Genomic DNA, 22004 nt, shown 5'->3' on the forward strand with positions numbered 1-22004 from the left:
AAATAAATATTAAAAAAAATATATGGATGTCTTCTGCGTGTGATTTGGCATTTTATTGATGTTTTCATCTCATCTGCATTTCCCTAATGGCCGGTGATGCTGAATGTCTTTTCATGTGCTCAACGGTGGTTGTGTCAGTTTTGAGTTAGAAGTTGTTTTGAGCCTGGGGATGGAATAGGGAGGTTTTGTCAAAGGATACACAATTTCTCTTAGACATGAACAACACATTCAACAGCTCCGTTGTGTAACATGGTGACTATAGGTGGCGCAATACAGTATAGTCTTGAAAATGCACTGAATAGACCCTAAAAGAGCAGCTCGCTGGCTGTGGTGGCACGCCCCTGTGCACGTGGCACGCCCCTGTGCACGTGGCACTCTGGGACGCCGAGGCAGGAGGATGGCAAGTTTGAGTCCAGGCTGGGCAACTGAGCAACTTAGACACAAAATAAAAAACTATTAAGTGCAAAGGCTCTGAGTTCAATCCCAGTGCCAGAAAGCAAAACAAAAAGCAAAATAAAACAAAAACCCCACTATAGTTAGGTCTGCTTGATTAATTTGATTTAGTCACTGTACATTTTCTACGTGTATCAAGACACCACGTTGGTCCAGGTGTGGCGGTGCACATCTGTAATCCTGGCGCTTGAGAGGCTGAGGCAGGAGCTTGGGCTACAAAGTGAGCTCAAGGCTAGCCTCAACTGCATAGTGAGGCCCTGTCTCAAAAAGACCAAACAAAACATACAATAAATAGTCCCCAAGACACATCATGTTGTACATCGTAAATAGAGACAATTTTATTTATCAATCTAAAAGTCATTCCAGTGGGTGGCAGTTTCTCAGAACTGGTTTTATGCGTCGTGCTGAGCCTGCAGGGGCTGGCAGCAGGCAGGCCTGGCAGCCAGGCTGGGGCTCCAGGGGGCTCCTGCCCGCCCGTCCCACTATGCAACCCTGGTGGTAACAGGGTCTCCTGTGGGAATACTGTGGCCTGTCATCATCAAGGTCACAGGTAAGGAAGTCAAGGGGTGTGTCCCTGTTTCTTCCTTTCTTTTTTTAGTTAGGATCTCACTATGTAGTCCAGGGTGGCCTGGAACTCACAGTGGTCCTCCTGCCTCAGCCTCCCAAGTGCTGGGATTATAGGTAGACACCACCTCACCTGGCTCCTTGTTTTTTTTTTTTTCTTTTTTAAACTTTCATTTATTTATTTGGTACAGGATCTCCCTATACAGTTCAGACTCGCAGTGATCCTCCTGTCTCAGCCTCCCCAGCCCTGGGATTACAGCCTTGTGCCACCATGCCTGGTTTCAGGGCCAGCACAGCATGCATCATCAGGGATCGAACTCGGGTCCTTGCGCTTGTCAGGCAGGCACTTAGACCGCTGAGCTATTTCTACAACCCCTGGCTCCCTGTTTCTTACAGGTCCAGCAAGCTGCCTGAGTTCCTCCTGTGGGACAAGGACCCCTGTTCACTGCCCAAATGGTCTGTGAGGCCCCAGGCAGCTGCTAACAGGTTGTCGAGGAAGCAGGAATTTTCCTGCTGGCAGACCCATTTCCAAGTCACCCTTGCAGGCGAGGTAGTAAGCGTTATCAGTCCATAGCCCAAGAAAACTGGCCACAGGGAAGATTCCTGCTTCTCTTGTCTGTCTCTTCGGTAGCCCTCGCTTGAACCTGAGTACCCTTAAGCCAGGCCAGGATCCTCTTGAAGCAGCGCCCGTATGTGGTCCTGTCCTTGGGATGCCAAGAGAGTAGTTTTCAAATCATGAAGCTGTTCTTAATATCTAGAATTCTCATGTTATCTTGAAAGTTTTGACCCTGCCTGTTCAGGAATGATAATCTGAACTGGGTATGGTGGCCTAGGCCTGTAATCCCAACACTTGGGAGGCTGAGGCAGGATGATTGCAGCAAATTTGGGGCCAGCCTGAACTGCGTAGTGAGATCCAGTCTCAAATTCCCCACCCCTCAAAAAAAAGTGATAATCTGGAAACTTCCCTTGAAAGCGCTCAGCTCCCCCCATACACCCTGCAGGTTTGTGCACTCCTGGCAGCACATATCGTGGTCAGAAGAAGGGGTTTGGCAGCAGATGGATCCGGATTCAGATCCTGGACTCGCCTCTTGCTGCTTGTGGGACTTGAACAAGAGACTCAATCTTTTGAAGCCTTGCTGTTTCTCACCAATGTCGTGAGCAGGCTCGGGGAGCCTCGCTCGGAGTAGCTGCGCTGTCCCCCCCCAATGCCTCGAAATTGACCACCATGTTTTTCAAATGAGAGAATTTACCAGCCAATCATTTATAAACATGTAACTGAGGGGCAGGCATGGCAGTGTTTATTTATTTATTTTTTTAATGAAAGGGTATATTGATGTTACGTGGATTAGGAATCCCCTAGTGGCCTGATTTCTTTGTTGGAAGGGTTCAGGCTCCTAAAAGATGCTACTTGGACTGATTTCCTCAAACTGGGGAAAATGTGCGGCCCCAGGCCTGGCTATTCATAGCAGCCACTTTCCTGGGTCAGTAAGTGATGATGAGGAAGGTGTTAAGGGGAGTCCGGTGTCGGGGGAGCACCTTCCCTCTGTCCGCACAAGTTTTACGCTGCCCACTGGCACTCCTGAGTAGAGGCACGGAAGACAAGCACTCAGCTGCTTCTTACCATGTTCTAGAAACTCATTACAGAGTTTGGAAAAAAGGAAACTTAAATCATGTAGCCATGGCGTTTGAAGGTTATTTTAGCGCTTCATTAATCTAGTCTTTGGAAAAGGACTAAAATAAATGTACTGCTTTGGAAATATCCTAACATTTCTACTTCTTCCCCTCTTTCAAAAGTGTCATAATTTCAAAGATCTGCTTTCTTCTTCGTTTGCTGTCTTTTTAAGAACAGAGAGATCAAGAAAGACAGAGACATATGGAGGCAGAGATAGAAAGCTTTAATATATTTACAGAGCCAGTGATTTATCTGTAATCTTTTTCTGGAGGAGAATACAGACATCAGCAACTTTGTATTGAATTCCTAATCAGGAAACGTAGAAAATATTCTAAAACATATGCAAACATGTTATTCTTTCAGACACCAAATAATTATTCTTTCTGTAATTACATATTTGCATGTTGGAGTAGCTTTCATTAACAGTTACAAAACTCCAACCTCCCCAGTTAAGTGCCAGATGTCGGCAGTGCCCGAAGGGACGCTTCATTAGTAGGTGAAAGGTGGACGGCAGCCTTCTAAGGGGCATGGCAGCTGTCACCACCTAAATCCCTGATCAGTTTAGGGTCACTCAAAGTAGCAGAGCTAGAAATGAGGCATCTTCTGTGGGTGACAGCAAGTTAAGGGACTACCCAGAAAGTGTTGCTGCCAAAGGGTTGATCCTGAAGTCTTTCAGTCTCTGTCTCTCTGTCTCTGTCTCTGTCTTTCTCTTTCTCTTTCTGTCTTTCTCTCTGTCTCTGTCTCTCTCTGTCTCTGTCTCTTCTGCTTCCCTCTCTTCCTCCCTCCTTCTCTCTGCTCTTCACTTTGAGACAGCATCTTTCTGTATATTTCAGGCTGGCCTTAAACTTACCATGAACCCCAGGCTGGCCTTGACCTTGCTGCAAGTTGTGATCCTCCTGTCTCAGCCTCCCAAGTGCTGGGATTTTAGACATGCACACCCACACCTGGCTTGATGAAGCAACTTAGTCTAACTACCAGTTTATAAGAAAATTGGGGGTTAAACACATTAAATGACATCATGAAAATATAGCCAGCCAAATATAGAATGTGGGTTGTCTACAGGGATACATGACCTGTTTTCTTTAATAAGTAAATACTTAAAGCTTAACAAAAAGAAATAGAGGGGCCAGGGAGATGGCTCAGTAGAATAAACGCTTGCCTGGCAAGCACAGGAGTCTGAGTTCAATCCCCGGTTCTGCAAAAAAAAAAAAGAAAAAAGAAAAAAGAAATGGAGAGGGGGAAAAAATATAAAGTGTAAGAAACCTAAGAGACTCATGAAGCAAAGCAATGTGTTTCTTGTTTGGAGCCTGATTTGGAAAAAATAACTGTACAAAAATACTTGGAGGCCCTCAAGGGAACCTAAGAAGGAAGTGGATAATTAGATAATGTTTAGGAATTATCCTTAATTTTCTTGGGTGTGATCATTATCTTCTTCTGGTTATGGCTTTTTAAAAGTTGTTTTCAGGGCTGCAGATACAGCATTCTAAGCACCTGCCTAGGCAAGCTCAAGGACCCGGGTTCAATCCCTGGTAGCACATGCTGTGCTGGCACCGCCCCGGGCGTGCCTAGCCAGCCACCAAGACTGGGTGTGGTGGCGCCTGCCTGTATTCCCAGCACTGGGGAGGCTGAGACAGGAGGATCACTATGAGTCCGAGCTTCGTAGTGAGACCCTGTACCAAACACATAAAAGTCATTTTCAGAGACACATGAATATTTACTGGAGTGATTAATGATGACGGGCATTTGCTTTATTTTTGTTTTAAAAAAAGGTCGATGGTATTGAAGCTGGGTATCAGTTGTAGTCTTTTACCTTTTTCATCTAGCTGAATAATAATAAAAAGTTAAAAACATCAAAACTGGTTTATTGGTAGCACTGAAATGTCTTCGTGTAAATAGTAAGAGCACACAGCGGACTTTCCACACCTTTTGGCTTTTGGATCACCGCTCCACTTGAGGTGGTTAGTTCCCTGACAGATGTGTATTTACACGAACATGGGGCTAGTCCTCAATTTGGAGTCCCAAGGAGTCCTCGGAGAAACCGAGAGAAGTCGTAATTGTAGGCGCTGAGAGTTAATGTATGGATAATTGCTAATCAGTTGGCTTTTCATATCAATAAGTGGGCAGAAGGGGGGGGGGCTGGGGACTAGTGTCAGTGTGCAGAATAAATTAAGTAAAGAGGAGAATAATTTGTGTGCTTGACTGAATCCAATCAGAGAAGAATATGCAAATAGCCCCTGTTTGGGCTGCTAATAAAATACCTGTGAGTATTTTATTCATTGATAGATAGACAAATAGGAACGTTTTTCTCGTCTTTCTGGAATTGGGATGTGCATGATCGGGACCTCCTGGGAGCTCATCCCATGGCACGACACCCTCAGATGCATGTGTCACTGTGGGGTTTGGAAGTCACAAGTGTTTCCCCTTCCTCCTTCTCAATGATGCCCTTTGGCTTTGGTCATCTCTACAGATGATTGCCCACCGAGTCATTGGCCCCGATTGCTGTCCTGAGCGCTAGAATCACTGATCTCGTCCCCACCCCGACGCCAGCCTCCATCTTCCACACCCCTGTTGTGCTGCCTGCTTCCTGGCCATTTCTTCATCTTTCAGGCGTCTTCCCAACTTGCCCTTGCGCACATGACCCCTCTGTCTTCTGACTCCTCCTGGCTGGCCCTTTCTTGTCCACCTCTCTCCATCACAAGGCCTTGCTTGTCTCTGCAGGATCTTCTCAGTGTACCATTACCACAGTCCCCTTTTCTCCCCTGGGAGAGCCACACATGTGGGCTCTCTGGTTGGCTGGCTCTGGGTACCCTGGGCTCATCTTCCGTGGTCAGTGGGGAAGGGCTGGGCTCTGGGATGAAAGGGCGCATTTGGCTTTGGGCCTGAGGTAGGAGACAGATTGATGGAAGATGCACCTGTCCTTCAAGGGGCACCCAGCTGCGAGGGCAGGCAGAGGAGCAAACCCAGAAAGCAACTGAAGTTTGCTAGGTGGGGTCTGGGTGTGGCTGCAGCAGGGGAAGGAGGAGGATCTGGGAGAGGGACAGTGTGGTGAAGCACAGTGGTTGGAGACATGTGGTGTGGCAGGAGTGTGGGTGGGCAGTGGTGGGTGGTGGGGGACGTGGTCCCATGGGACTGTAAGAGATGGAGACCCTGTCTATCAGCCCGTAGCCCCAGGAGCCAGAGTGCACAAAGAGGGGTGTCCTACGGCTTGAGCGACTCTGTCTGTACTGGGGGAACTTGTACACTGCTCGTGTCACTGTTTTTTGCAGGTAGGACTCAGCCTTGCTAAGGGCTGTCTGAGGGTGCCCGGGCTCTCCAGGTGCTGAGCATATTTCAGAGTGAACCTATGGTCTGGAACATCTTGCCGCCTCCACACTTAGCTCATAGAAAGCCATTTCCAGTGGGCTGGAGGGGAGGGTTCCGAGAAGGCAGGGAGGAGAGGGGATGGGCTGGACGCGAAGGACCCAGCTGTGCATGTGCACGGGAGTCCTGGATGGGCCTTTGGAGGACGATCTTTTTTTTTTTTTTTTTTAGCTGCTCAGGCAGTTGTCTGGTGGGCAGCTGAAACTGTGACATGAAGTTATTTTCTATTTTTAGCGGTGGGGTCTCTGTGTGGTTCAGGCTGAGTTGGAACTCCTGAGCTCAAGCAGTCCTCCCACCCCAACCTCCAGGGGAGCTGAGACGCCAGGCGTGTGCCACCAAGCTGGGCCTCAGGTCACCTTGGACTGTCCTCTGCCACCCCATTGCCTTATGACTTGCTAAGGTTTATGGTCCATTTAACCTTAGGATCTCACTCCTTGCCCCTTGGGCTGTGTGTCTGCGCATAGGATAGAGCATGTGTGGCGTCTCCTCTTTCTCCCAGGCAGATTTTTTCTGCAGGATAATAAGGCTCAAAAGACTGCTTTTCTTAAAATCTCCAGTGGTTCCCCTTGGTCTGCCAACATTCTCACACTCCTGAGCTAACTTTTCTAGCTTGTTCCAAGCCAAATGGATACTGCTGTTGTTACACAAGTACTACATCACCTGGTGTTGTCCAGACAGGGGCCTCCGTCCCCCCAGGTGCCACCAGCTTAGGATCTCTCTCCTTTGAGCCTGCTGCACCTTTAATAGCAAAGAAAAGCTTCATGCGGAGCCGAATTAGGGTATTAAGCCCCAGCTAAGCTGTTTATTGTTGGCGGGGCTCAGACCCACCGGGCAGGAGAGGCCAGGATGGCTCCTGGTGGCGGTGTTGCAGGCCGCCGCCCACGCACTGGTGTGGAAACCAATGCTGCTTTTCCTAGGTGGGGGCGGGGATGCGTCCTCATGCTTGGTCATGGTGTGTCGTGCGCGCGCCCCGCTCTGCGTGTAATTGGAGACAGGAGATTATCTTGAATCTGATAGTGTCCTTTTCCCTGTTGTTATGGGACTGTGTTTTGAATTAAATTATTTTAGAAACAGATGGCTGGCAGAGAACTTTTTTTTTTTTTTGCCTTTGTTCTTCATGAATTGAGTATTTAGTTTGTTTTGGTTACTTAAAGTGCTGACAGTCTTGCCTTCCAGGTTGATGAGAGAGGATTGCATTTTGTGTAGGGAACAGTAAAACCAAACAGCAAAGCAGCATTTTCCATTAAATACACTGCACCTTTAGTTGAAGCAACATTTTAATATCCTTATCTTCTCAAATGAGGAATAGCTTTTAGAGTCCTGAAATCCTAACATAAGCCTATGTTGATATTTTAACTGTAGCCGTAGGAATTTTTTTGAAAAACATTTTGCAGTATCATTATTTTAGCATCGTTTGCTTGCCGTCGCTGTTTGCTGAATTCCGAGTTCTCTTCAGGTTCTAGTGGAGTTGCTGGGCCCCATCTCTAGCAGGAGGAAACGAAGTTGTCACCGAGCAGGAGGGGCTTCTCTAGGGTTGCTGGGCACTCGGGCCTTGGCAGTCCCCATTTCTATTCTTGGGGGCCCTGTTGTCAACCCCCTGGGCTGGGGCTCTGTTGTGCCCACGCTGAAGAGCTGCACTTGTGGTTTGCCAGCATGTTCCCCCTGAGCTGGTGCCTCGTCAGCTCCTGATAAGAGTGGCATTGGTCCTTGGGGAGCTGTCCCTTTTCCTGAGGAATGCCATCCTGTGACATCAGAGAGTCAGAGCATGGATGCGGCAACACTGAGTGTCACTTGGGCCTGGCTGGCTGTCAGCCCCACCTGGACTGGATCTGGAGGTGGCAGTGGGGTTAGGACAGCAGCCCAGCTGGGTGACACTGGGACTCTCTCTGCACGAGACCCCGGTGGGCTTCTCAGTCACCCAGCCCTGATCTGCACGTGACACCTGTTTGATCCAAAGCCTGTGGTGCACCCTGTGCCCCCCCACCCCCCTGCTCAGGCAGCTGGGGTTGTCCTCTGCAAACACCAGGGGACCCCGAGGAAACCCGATAGCATACACAAAGGGTCATATTTCTCTTGTTTGGAAAGTCAAATTTCAATGTCCAGTTTGCAGACAGTGCTTTTCTGGAATCCTGAATCTTATTAGCAGATGAGAGACCCTATGCCCCCAAGGCCAGCAGTCGAGGAGCCCAGCCAGGGCAGGCCGGGGTGAACCTTGGGGCCTAAGTGCTCGTGGCCTGTGGTTTCTTCTGTAACTCGGTGCCTCCTGGTTGACTCAGCCATGACACTGTGCAATCCGACATACTAGGGCTGTTTGTGACTTAGTAAAAGTTGAGAAACAAAGGAAGATTTTAAAATAGAATGTTCCACTAGTTGCTGAATTTGAAATTATCAGGGCCAATTTTGGGGAACTTTTCGTCTTAAGATTCACCCACCTGCATCTCCAACCATAATAGAAAACATTGATAAATTTGACAGTATGGACACTGAGACCAAAAGGTACTATAAAGAGCATCAAGCAGTAAGTCACAAACCAGAGGAGGTATAACCGATGTAGGGTCCTCCCAGCATCTGGAGAGTCTTTCAAAACCCAAAGGAAGATGACAGACAACCCAATAGGAAGAAGCTGGGCAGTAGAATCGACAAGACACGAGGAGAGGCAACATCGCTGGCCATCAGCGAGGAGACAGTCGATACCTGTTGTGACCAGCGGGGCAGTGCACGGTCAGATGTAAAGTCTCACCCCAGCTAGATCAGTAAGCCCTCGTAAGTCTATAGCTATTGAGTGTTGCAGCAACCAATCTCTCATATGATGCTAGTGGGAGTATAGGTTGGCTCAATTATGCCAATGTAAAAATGACTTAGTATTATTTAGTAAAATTGCAGATGAATGTGTCCTCTGACCCAGTATTCCATTCAGTTATACACATCTGTGTGTGCAGACACATGCTTACACATGCACGTAATACTTGATATACATATGTGCACCAGAATGTTGATAAGAAAATTCTTATTGGATATGTTTGTAATAAAAGTTGGCAGTAGTTCAACTGGCCATCCACGGTAGATGGATAAATACACTGTGGTCCAGTATGATGGAATTCATGTTGAAATGAAAATTATCGCTACGTGAAAAAAAAAAAAAGATGACTCAGGGTCAGCCAAATAGCTCAGCGGATTAAAGCACCTGCAAGCAGGCACAGGGGCTGGGGGTTCAATCCTGTGGGCCTGCCGTGCTGATCCCACCCCCAGGGTGCCCTGAGATGGCAATTGAGACTGGGTATGGTGGTGCACGCCTGTAATCCCAGCTCTTGGGAGGCTGTAAACAGGTAGATCACAAGTCCGATCTAGTAGTGAGACCCTAAACACCCTGTAGACCCTTCCCTAAAAACAAACTTTCTTTAAAAAAAAAAAAGATGACTTGGGGCTGGTGAGATGGCTTAGTGGTCTAAAGCATCTACTTAGAACAAACTTCGCAAAGCACAGGGACCGTGGTTCAATCCCCCAGCACCACATGCCAGCGCTGCCCCCTGGTGGGCTGAGCTGGCCACACACACACACACACACACACACAAAAGATGACTCTAAAAAACAAAAAAATGGAGTGATAAAAATAAATCACAATGGATTATCTGTAGTGTTAAATGCATTTTGTTAAATATATATATATATATATATACACACACATACACACACACACACATATATATGTATATGTATGTATCTATATTTTTTCCTTTTTCTGGCTCAGCCCGCTCTGAGGGCTGGGCTGGTGTAGCATGTGGTGCCCGGAATTGAACTGTGGTCCCCTGAACCTGCCTAAGCTTGCCTAGGCAGGTGATTTAGATGGCTGAGCTATCTTGTTGGCCCCATTGAAAGCACATATTAAGACATACAGAATTGAAAATAGCAGTTGCCTCAGTGAGAAGGGAAGGCAATGGGAAAGGGGCGTAGCAGAAGCATCTCAGGAAGGTAATACTTTGTTATTTCTTCAACCAAGTTGTGGGCACTTAGGTTTTCTTTGCACTATCTATAGAACTGGAAGATATAAGGGGTGATGGAAAAAATGTGGTATGTACTTATAGTACAGTAAATCGCTATCAGTCCCCTTCGAGCTACCTTCAGTTGACTCCCCTTTGCCCTAGGCGCACTTCTCCCCTTGTTCTTGCTAGTTTCTGAAGCAGTTCTGGAGGGCTTTTGCGAGTATCTATACAAGGCGTGGTCAAAAATATGATGAAGGATGCTGAGTGTCAACCAGTGGCAACGTGGGCTCATAAAAATGCTGTGTGGCCTTCAGCCTCTGTGTCCGTTACATCTGGTACTGTGGGTGTGACTTTTGGCTCTTTCCCGAGGTCAGAATGACCATGAAGGGTGAACATCTTGACTTAACATCGTACGACTGTGCAACTAAGACCTTCGTGGAAGAGGACTTACAGAAGAGCTTCAGGAAGGGCCAGTGATGGGAGAAGTGTGTGTGAAGCAAGGTGGAATTTTTTTTTGTATTTTAGGGCAGGGTCTACAGGGTGTTCAGGGTCTCACTACTAGATCAGACTCATAGTGATCCACCTGTTTACAGCCTCCCAAGAGCTGGGATTACAGGCATGTGCCACCATGCCCAGGCTCAGTTGCCGGCTCAGCGTGCCCCGGGGCGGGGCCAGCATGGCAGGCCCTTGTGCCTGCTTGCAGGTGCTTTAATCCGCTGAGCTATTTGGCCGGCCCTGCAAGGTGGAATATTTTGAGGGGGATTAAAGACACTATTTTTACTATAACTAAAAATAAATCATTGTATTTTTGATCATCTCTTATTTATTTATTCATTTATTTTTTATGGCCAGCTCACCCCATCCTGGGGGCAGGACTGGTGCAGCATGTGGTGCTGGGGATTGAGTTTTAGACTGCTGAGCTATCTCGCCAGCCCATCCCTAACATATATATGTATCAATACGTATATATGTTAAGTAATATTTCTTATCTACTTGATATTTGACGGCAACAGAGGTAGTACCATTTGGAAGAGTACCAGTAAGCTAGTGGGATAGTGAGGCACATTTAGGGTTGAAGAAAGCAAGGGAAGAGGCGGGGAAGATAGCTCAGTGATTCAGTAGCTGCCTGGCAAGCACAAGGTCCTGAGTTTGACGCCCAAAAAGAAAAGAAAGGGAAGACACAATTTTCTAAACCAAGGAGAAAGATGAAAGGTAAGAATAAGAGAAGGGCAGTTTTAGTAATGGCACTAAAAGTCCTCCTTAAACAATCTGAGAACTAGAAGAACAGGAAGAGCTGCTAAAGATTTGCCATGTTGGATAGCAGTTTAATTATCTGACTTGTTTTTAAACTCTTAAAAATTCCAAGAGGGGTGGGCCTCTTGCTTTGTAGCTTTGAGGGTGACTCACCATGTTTTGAAAACTCCACAGTTTAGCAAAGAAGCAAAATAGTACTTCCATTCGGATGAAAGGTCTGCGTGACATCTGACATGGTGTTTTCCTGGGCTCCTCAAGCCCAACTCTGGAGGATGTCCTGTTTTCCCAGCACCCATAGCTGCAGCCCCGAGCTGTCCTCAGGTCATCTGGGGCCACACAGTCCAAAATGCACACTTGGTGGTGTTTGGGAAACAAATTTTGCATATACTTCCAACTTAATTATAATGTGACTTCACTTGACATATTTTCAATTTACTTTCATTTTCCTCGGTTTAAATAAGATGGACTAATTCCACAAAACATGGCACGCTGTGACAAGCACTCAGGTATTGAGAACAGGAGCCTCTCTCTGTGTCTCCCTGTTTTGTGCAAGCCAGCTTAAATGCTTTGGGTGCATTTACACCGTGAGGGGACTGGCCGGGGTCATGAAGGGCATCATTCAGCTTGCTAAGTCCACGACTCCATGACTAAGGACTGAATGCATGTAGAGCCCTAGGTAGAGGGATAGGACTTAAAAAGATGCCCATGGCTTCGTGGCTGTCAGGCGGACAGCAGGCCAGGCGTTTCCCTCCCTGATTTCTAATCACTGTGAACCCCCATGGTGTGTCAGTGAGGCATGCAGGTGGTTCCCGACTGGGACACATGATGTGACCAAGGCTGCGGTGGTGACACCCGTACTGTGTAAGCCAAGGAGCGGCCTGGGGGCTTAAGTGGGTTTCCGACCAGGGTCAGCTGGGAGCCAAGTGGAAGCCCACGCGCCCCTGTGGCACTGCAGGACGGCGTCTGTGTATTGGCTGAGTCCCCATGTCATTGGGAGGCGTGTCACTGTCTGAGGAGCTCTCTGCCTGCAGAGACAGAACCTTTCATTCCTTTGTGATCTCCTGTGTGGAGCTTGGAAATTGATCTCCAGGGCTCACACCGAGAGAGTCCCTGGTGCCTTTTATGCCCAGAGAGAGACTCACTTGGAGCATCTAACCTCCTCCTGAGTTAACGATGGAGCAGTTCCCGGGGGCATTGTGTCCCTTTGAGCTGCCGTCTGCCCCTGGGGTTGGTGGAAAGAATTGAAAAAGCATCCGGCTTTTGCCTTCCATTTCTCAATATCAAGTTTTGTCCCTGTGCTTTCCTAGCCAGGGAGTTTTTTTTTTTGTTTTTGGTCCTTTTAACCACTTTGTCCTCCCTGTTTCCTGGCCTTGGAGGCAGGTTGGTTTGATTCTCCTTTGCACCAGATCTTTGGGTTCATAAATGAGCCGCTAAACATGGCACTACTTTGTCATTTTACTCTTGCAGTCTTCTGGTTCACTTGAAAATGTGTTTCTGATTCAGTTGAGGAGGGACCCTTGCTCCTTGTTCAGTGCTTGTATTTCAAAGTCAATTATATGAAAATATCCGAGCAGAGTTTAAACGCAGATAAATATGACGGTTTATCCTTAGGAAAACTTTCCAGCTCGTGTGCCGCGTGTCAGACAGAGTCAGGATTTTTATTACTTCCTAAATGTGTGAGTTCAACCACCGGTGTGGAAGAAGAGCGGCTGCTGTTTTTCCTTGCTTTGCATCTCTTTTACTTGTCTTTGGAGTGTGTCGGGTCACAAAAGCACGTAGACAAGGAATCCTAGAGCTGGATATATAGAAGGCGGCAAATGGTCAATCATGTTGTTACGAAACAGCCTAAAATTGTTATTTACAAAACAGTCTTCTTTTATGATGCATTCTGTTTTTCTTTTTCCGGTGGTAATTTAGTCCAGGGTCTTGGGCATCTTAGGAAGAGTTTTACCATTGAGCTACACTTCCGGCCTGTGTTTTTATTAAAAAAAAAAAAAAAAAAAAAATCATACCAGAGAAGAAGGGCTACAGCACTTTACAGCAAGCAGTTTATTTCGAGGTGTGGCGACACCTGCCTGTCATCCCAGCCCACGGGGAGGCTGAGGCAGCAGGACTGCAAGTTTGAGTCTACTCACAATTTAGAGACATAATTGGATGCTATACAAATGTTTTTTAATTTAAATTTAAAAAAATTAAAATTTTGAGACCAAGGACACCGCTCAGTCCTCAGTACCAAAATCCAAGACAGAACAAAACAACCCCCTCATCCAAAAACAAAACCAGTTCAGTTGCTATAAGGAATCAGCAGTCTGGGAAGGTGGCTCATTAGAATAAGCACTTCCCTGGCAAGCACAGGGGCCTGAGTTCAATTCCCAGTTCCGCAAAAAAAAAAAAAAAAAAAAAAAAAAAGGAACCAACTAAAAACATGGTATGGATAGGACTAAATATTTACAAATTTTAATATTTACTAACTATTCACAGAGTTTTCTCTTAGCTTACATTTATTTATTTGGAATTCATGGCCTTCGCCCTGGGGTATGTTCCCACCTTTATTTTATTTATTTATTTATTTTTTTGAGACAAGATCTTGCTGAGTTTCCGGGGCTAGGCTCCAACTTGTGGTCCTCCTTCCTCAGCTTCCAGGAGTCTTGTCTTAGCTCCTAGTTACTGTCTCCGCTGGGGATCACAGGTATCTGAGCTGTTCCTCTCAGCCTCCTTGCAGTTGGCCTGTCTCAATTTTCTGTTATCTGATTCCTGTGAACTCAAAAAGCACGCAGCAATATTATTTCTCATCGATGCCATCAGCGTTTGTTGAGTTTGCCACGTTTGTCATTTATTTATTCCCTGTTCCTTTTCGGCTGCCCTTGAGTTTGGACCAAGTGCCCTCCTCTTGAAAAAGCTTTGTTTAGGAACTCCTTCCTTGAGAGACTCGTTGGCTTTGCCACTTTTCCTTTATCTGAAAATGTTATTATTTTGTGTGTCTTCTTGAGGGTTCTTCCGGGACGCCAGTTTTCTGCAGCACTTGGAGGGCTTTGCTCCGTTGGGGTCTGCTTTCTAGCTGTGTGAAGGGTTCACCGGCCTGTATCTTCTCCATTCTTCTTTCTCTGACTGCTTTACTGGCTTTGTCAGAAAGCCTCTGTGGGATCATTTTTAAATGTTTTTTTTTTTTTTTTTTTTGGCGGAACCGGGGATTGAACTCAGATCCTTGCATTTGCCAGTCAAGCGCTTATCCTACTGAGCCATCTCCCTGGCCCCGGGATCATTTTTATAGATGTGGTTTAAAAAAAAAACAAAAAACAAAAAACAAAAAAAAACACCCTGCTTGGGATTTCTTGATCTTTTGGAATTGAAGCATTTGCATCTTTTATTTATTTTTATTATTTATTTATTTTTTAAACGTTTATTTAGTGTGTGTGTGTGTGTGTGTGTGTGTGGGGCCAGCTCAGCCCACCTGGGAACAGGGCTGGCTGGCATGTGGTGCTGGGGGATCGAACCGTGGTCCCTGTGCTTTGCCAAGCTTGTTCCAAGTAGGTGCTTTAGACCACTGAGCCATCTCTCCAGCCCCTGCATCTTTTAATAATCTTAGAAAATTCTTAGCACTTTTTTTTTTTGTGGCCGGCTCAGCCTCCCCTTGAGGTGGGGGGCCGGGCTGGTGTGGCATTTGGTGCCCTGGAATCAAACCAAGTTCCTTGTGCTTGCCTATACTTGCCTAGAGTCATCTCACTGGCCTGATAGCACTTTTTTTCCTTTTAAACAGAGTCTTGCTGTATAATCCAGCCTGATCTCAAACTCATAGCAGGCCTCCTGCTTGAGCCCCCTCGAGTGCTGGGATTATAAGTGTGCACCACCATGCCTGGTAGCAGTATTCTTTGAATATTGTCTCTGTTTCCTTTATTACTTTTTCCTAAAACTTTGGTCAAGTATATGTTTGATCTCATGGATTGTATCATTGTACCTCCTGTGTCTGTTGTGGCCTCCTTTTCGTGTGCGTCTCTGTGCCCCATTCCAGTTTCTTCAGATGTGTCCCCTTGGATCACTGAGTCTCACTTTAGCTGTGTCTAAGTTGTTTTACATGTATATTGAGCTTTAATTATAATATTTTGATTTCTAATTTTTTTTTTTTTTTTGGTTTTAAGATATTCCCGGCCTATTTTTTTGTAGTTTCTGACTCACCATTAATGTTTTTAGTTCCTGCTTTCTTATTTTGAATGAATTAAATTTGTCCTTTTTTGGTACTAGGAACTGAACCTAGAGCTTTTACACTAAGCCTCATCCCCAGCCCACCTTCTGTTCTTTCCTCCTGTCCCTCCCCACTACCCCCTGTTACTTTGAGACAAGGATCCCACTAAGTTGCTGAGTCGTCCAGGCTGGGCTTAGACTTCTGATTCTCCTGCCTCGGCCTCTGTGAGAGCAGGAATCATAGTTAAGACCATGGTGCCTAGTTGAATTTGACATATTTTTTAAGTTTCCCATAATTTCATAATTCATAAGTTTATAGATATGAGACCACTTTTGTGGGTTTCTTTTCTTTTTCTTTTTTAAATGTATTTGGGACAGCTCAGACTCGTAGGGATCCCCTTGTTTTCAGCCTCCTCAGTGCTGGGATTACAGTCATGCCACAGCATGCCTGGTCTTGGGGGCAGGGCTGGCAGGGCTTGTAGTTTCAGGGATTGAACTCAGGTCCCTGCACTTGCTTAAGCGGGCGCTTAGTCTGCTGAGCTATCTCGCCAGCCCTTTGGGTTTTTTTTTTTTTACAGTCTTTTTTAGTGACTTTTGTTCATGTACCTTATTCTCTATGTGTTTTGTAAAGTTTTAATTCTGTGGTTGTGTTTGTGAGAACTCTAGCTGTGGGATTTTTGGTTTCCAAGATGGGGTCTCGCTGCTGTCCACCTTGTTCTTGAACTTGCGGCCTCAGGTGACCGTTCTGCCTCAGTCTTCTAAGCACCTGGGACCGTGGGCAGGAACCACTCCTTAGGCTGAGAACAGTTTATGTCACCTCTGACATATTGGAGACCTAGTCTGCTTTAAAGTAGGACTTTAAGTGTATACTAACCAGGACCCCACCAATAAATACAGCTTCTAAATATGGGAGGCTGTGTGTAATGGCTGCACTAGACCAAGGTGGACAGACACCTCTTTTTGGTTTGAGCAACAGAAATTCTCTCTCTTGGAGGCGGAGGTCTAAGGTTGAGGTGTCAGCAGCTCATTCCAGGTGAGGGCAGTGCGGGAGACTCCACTCTGAGCCTTGGGGACCTGGCTTCTGGGGCTATTGGTGGAGCTTGGGACCTACCACATTCCTCTGCTGCTCCCCTCGTGGGTGTGACCCCCCCCCTTTACCCTTTTAACTGATGCTAGTCATAAGGTAGAGTGACTTGAGGATCACCCTGGGCTCCTCGCACCTGCTGGGGTGAGTGAAGGCTGTTGCTTCGGCTCCTGACTGCTGTCCCATCCTGGAGCTGTCGGGACAGGAAGTGGAGCTCTGGGTCTTCCTGTCCTGTGTCACCAGGCAGCGAATCTGAGTGACAGGCAGAGGTCTGTGCTTCTCACGTGCTGACAGCTGTGCCGAGGACGAAGACGAGGGGCGTGCACAGGGGATGGATGGCAGGCACTTGTCAGCACTGGCTGTCTTCGGACACCCTCACTCATTCCTGGAGCAGGTGTTCACTGAGTTCCTACCACGTCATTCAGTGCGCTGGGCACCAGGAAGACATGTAACACCATCCCCGTCCTTGCCGGGCAGCTGGTTGATCTCTGCAGGGCTTGTGAGGGAGGCAGGTAGACCCCTAGAGTGTGGAAGGAGGAGGCCCTGTCTGTGCCCGAGGCTGTCTAGGGACGCAGCTGGAAACTGCTGAATGCTTGTGTTTTTTTGCAATTTTTATTTTCAGTATTATTGGCTGGGCATGGTAGTGCATGCCTTAATCCCAGCACTTGGGAGGCTGAGGCAGGAGGATCACCTAGAACCCAAGGCCTGCCTGGGCTACGTAATGAGTTAAAGACAGCCTGCACTACATAGTGAGACCCTGTCTCAAAAAAAAAAAAATTTATTAGTCCATATTTCAGTATGTAATGATCATATTCCTCATGTGGAGTCGGCATGCACACATAATGTATCTTATTTCTTTTTTCATCCCTTTCCTCTGTCTTCCTACTCCCTCTGATCTTTTTTTTTTTTTTTTTTTTCTTGTTTTGCTCTCTGTTTATGTTTGAGGTTTCTCAGGTGAGAGGCTCCATGTGATATTTCAGCTCGTGTACTGAAACTGGTTTAAGGGAGTGGGAGAAAAGGAAGAGAAAAGCAAAAGGAAAAAATATATATGTACGTATAAAAGACAGTGAAGACAGTTATGCTGCTGATTTCTCTCAGTTTGTTGAAGAGGTAGGCTTGTGCTAATGCTGTTTGGACAATCAAATGCTGAGGTCTTGTACTCCAGGGAACTGATCGGAAGATAACACACTTGATCTTTTTTTTTTTTTTTTATTTTATTTTTTTATTTATTTTTTGTGTGTGTGTGTGTGTGTGTGTGTGTGTGTGTGTGTGGCCAGCTCAGCCCACCAGGGTGCGGGGTGGGCTGGCATGTGGTGCTGGGGGATTGAACCGCGGTCCCTGTGCTTTGCTTAGCTTAGTTTGTTCTAAGTAGGTGCTTTAGACCACTGAGCCATTTCACCAGCCCAGCACACTTGATCTTAGCCCAAAGGCCAAGAAGTGATTGATTTGAAAATAACAGGGGCTGGGGAGATAGCTCAGAGGTATAAGCCCTTACCTGGCAACCACAAGGACCTGAGTTTGATCCCCAGCCTCACATGCCGTGTGGGCCCTGGAAGTGGTGGCACACGCCTGTAATCCTAGACCTAGGGAGGCTGAGACCAGAAGATCGCTGTGAGTTTGAGTGCTGATTTCTTTCCCATGTGCTGGTCTCAGGGTGCAGCCATTCTCCCATGAATGCATCCAGTTTAGTGTTCTGCATGGCAGATTGGTACTATGTGGTGTCTAAGGGACAAAGGGCCATGCTTTCTTTATCCAGGGAACTGTGGCAGCCTAACCAGGGTACGGACCGCTGGCGCTAAGAGTCACCCTGTGCCTTTCTCAGGGGCCAGCCCTTGTCCTGGAAGACAAAACGCAGGCTTTGGGGCTGAGGCCGTCCTGTGTCTCCGTTCTCCCTCCCCTGTGTGGGTGACCTTCTCTTTGGTTGATCAACAGCCTTCTCTAACTTCTCTCTCCTGGTGTGATAAGCCACCGAGAATAGTCCCGACAACCTCCTAAGGCCTTCTGGTTTTTTTGCCTTCTCGTGTGGTGTGGGTCTACATGTACACTGTTGGAAAGAAACACATCACAGTACGTCAGTGTGTACATAAACATGCACGCCTGAGCCAAGGCTGTGCTCAACTTGGCAACTGCCTGCGGATGTAGTTCTCTGCCGGTGCGACGTCTGGCTTCCGACTGTAATGTCTACCGATGCATGAGCTGTGGCTATTTACAGTGAATGGATGTTTGTTGAATGAATGTATTTTTATGCCAGCAGCCAGACGTCAGTCGTGTGAGTTTTCACTGTACCCGGCTAACCCAGCTTTGCTTTTCTTTGCAGACGAGCTCTCCCTGGAACAGCACAACCTGTCTTTATCCTCTGAGGAGCTCCTGCCGGAGACGAGCCCGGCTGTCAGCGCTGCACACGTGGCCTTAACGGAGACTGCTCCAGGGTCCCTGCCCAGCAGGTCTCTCCGTGTCATAGCTTCTCCATCTGCCACTACTTTTGATACGACTTTTTTACACTGTGGGAAACAGACCCAAAGTGCAGTGGATCATAGCATCTTTGTGGCGAATTACGGGTCAGTGACAAGTAATGAGGTGGCTGTTGGTGACGATGACATGGAGAACTTTTTGCCAGATGTCCACTGGCCCTCTTCACGGTTGGTTTCCCTCATGCCCTATGTCACAGATAGCCCAGCGGGGCTGCCCCAAGAAATGCCCCTGCCTGTGCCCACTCCACTGCTACCCTCTGTTTCTGTACAGCATGAAGAGGTGACATCAACCTGGCAAAACACCGTGCAGCAACTGTCGGCATATGTTGAGACCCCCAGTCATTTTGGCACTCTGTGGTCGACTTTTCCCACCTCTGAGGGTATAATTCCAACTCCTAGTAGGAATCTGGTGCTTTATCCTCTGGAAACTTACAGCCAGTCATCAACTAGGACCCCACTGGGGAGCATGGTGTCAGTAACAGAGGGCCCAGAGACCCTCGATCTCAGCTCCTGGTCTCGGGTGTCTCTGCCGTCGGGCAGTAGCCTGAGTCCACAGCCATCTGTCGGCTCAGGGGAGACTTCCCAGCCCCCAGATGATGTCCTGGCCACAGGCACAGGAGGACTCCCTGTTGGAACCACGGCTTGGAGTCGAGCCCTAGAAGAAGCCATCTCTCCAGGACCATCCCCCACAGTCACCATGTCACATGCAACCCTTGCTTTGGGCAGCACGCTTTCTGCTTTGTTTCCAACCCCTCCTGCTTCTGCCTCCTCCTCCGCTGAGGCAGCGGATGTTTCCTCTGACCCCTTGGTTCCCAGCAGAGCCAGCGAAGCATCAGAACTGCCTCTCTCTTCTCTGGTCCCCAGTTGTACGGGCAGCCAGAGTCCACTGGCTTCCCCCAGACCGTATACCTGGTGTGTGTCCTGTGCTGTGGCCTCTCCTCGGCCTGTTCCAGCCTCGAGCCTTGCAGAGGGAAACATGGAGGGCTCAGGGGATGGGCCTGAAACCCTGTTAGCAGCCACGCTGCGCGTGAGCAGCCCCTCTCTGTGGAGCAGCACAGGCATGGACTTCTCTGATTTTGAGGAAGAGCCTCAAGAATTCAATACACTTTTCCCCCGCAGACCTGTCATCTCCCTTTCTTCCAGACTTGTGGGGATCTCAGAAGCAAGCAGCAGTCTGTCAGCTGAGGTGGATGTGAGTAGCATTCCCGCCACCCTGGAGTTTCTTTCCCATGACCGCCCTACTGCTCCAGTGTCGCCCGATCCTGCCTCCGTCTCGCCTGTGGTCACTCAAGCAGTGCTACCCACAGTGACCGCTGAGTTTTCCTCAGTTGTTACCAGTGTCTCCCTCGATTCCTCTTTCTCTGTCATGACCGATAAAACCCCCCCATCACTTGCTACCACAGACTGGAATCTCCCCACCTCTGATAGCCTGGCTCCTTCAGTAGCCTCTTCACTTCTCTCTGCCCAAAACCCTGCCCATATTTTTGAACACAAACCTGGGAGTCTTTGGAATTTTGCATCCCACTTTTATTCGACTCTACCACTGGAATTCAGTGACCTGGCCCCTTCATCTTTGGAAACATTTACCTCACCCTCTCTGATGCCAAGGGACTTGTCCTCCTCCGCATCTCAGACCTTCTCCTCCTGGGTGGAGGTGTTTGTGGTGTCTGACTCTGTCAACTGGCAGTCACCTCAGCTTCCTGTCATCAATTCCACGCACTTTGAGTTTCCTCAGCTCTCGCCAAGTTCAGACTTTCCTTTACGAACAGTCACCTTGATACCTGCTCGCTCTGAAATGTCGCCACTCTCAAGTGTCCCCTCTGAGTCGCTCAAGTTTGCCGAAGCCTCCACAGTTTCACTGTTGGATTCTGAAGCTCATTTTACCTCAGCTTTCACTGAAGCTACCTCTGATTTGGGGTTTTCATTCATTCCCCATGAATCTCCAGTCACCACACTGGTGCCCCCTGGCGCTGAACCCACCCCGGGTGTCCTCAGTGCTGGGACCCCCTTCCTGTCACCATCAACTGCTTTCTATTCAACACCTGTTTTAACCAAGTCTTCTCTATCCTTCGCTCCGACACCATCCGATGACTTCGTCAGAGATACAAGTGACCACACCACTTTCTTACCCTCTCCTTCCAGAGCCATTCTGACCAGTACAGCCTCAAACACCCCCATGCACCTGTCCTCGGCAGCCTTGGTTGTCACAGAGCCGAGCCCCTCACTTCTGCCCACAGACCCAGCTGTTGAGGGTCCCTCCTCAGCAGATTCACCATGGAACACTTCCCCTGAGCCAAGCACGTCCAGCGCTGGTGATGCTGTGGACGGAGCCCTCGGTGGCCATACTGCGAGTCAGAGTCCCCAGGGGAGCAACACAGTGCCTCCCCTGCCATCCCTCCATCCTGTGAGCCCTGCCACCCATGACGCCCCAGTTGGCACTCCAACTCTGGTCACCACCAAGCCACCGTACATGTGTGACATCACAGTCCCTGATGCCTATCTGATCACGACTGGTAAGGCCTTGCTTCTGGTCACCTCTCTGGGGTGGGGAATCCCTTGGGGAATCCTGCAGGAGCCTGTCTCAGTGCCTGTAACACAGTCTCATGGGGCACAGGCTCTGCTACAGGACTCACAGAACCCAGGGAAGAGAGTCCCTCTCCTCTGTCCATCTCCTGCGGCTCCCATGTGGTTGCTTAGCTTCTGTTTCCTCAGCTAGTAAACAAAGATGACAGGGTTACTGTAAAGACTTAAATGCATCGCTGCATATAAAATCGCCAAGACTCTGGTGCCGTGTAAGTGCACACAGAATATTACGTATTACTTTGTAGTTGCAATAAGAACAGATAGAAGATTTAAGGGTGCTGCACACGTTTTTGGCAAGGTCTTTGTCTCTAGAACTCAACCCATGTGTGAAGAGGGGATATGAAATGCGCCTGTTCTCAGGGACTCCTCTTCAGGATGACTTCTGGTGCTTGGACCAACCTTGC

The 22004-nt window shown here is 47.9% G+C and overlaps 1 protein-coding gene across 2 annotated transcripts in view; it reads left to right on the forward strand.

Annotated features, from left to right (window-relative positions):
- Kiaa1549 (KIAA1549 ortholog) overlaps positions 1-22004 on the forward strand; it is a 184003-nt gene that overhangs the window by 74214 nt on the left and 87785 nt on the right. For both annotated transcript variants that reach the window (XM_023712842.1, XM_023712843.1), the window contains exon 4: positions 18864-21530. In XM_023712842.1, the coding sequence (XP_023568610.1) occupies positions 18864-21530 (2667 nt within the window). The remainder of the gene's footprint in view (positions 1-18863; positions 21531-22004) is intronic.

This window comes from Octodon degus, unplaced genomic scaffold (genome assembly GCF_000260255.1).
Source record: "Octodon degus isolate 3935 unplaced genomic scaffold, OctDeg1.0 scaffold00027, whole genome shotgun sequence".
NCBI classification, from domain to species: Eukaryota; Metazoa; Chordata; class Mammalia; order Rodentia; family Octodontidae; genus Octodon; species Octodon degus.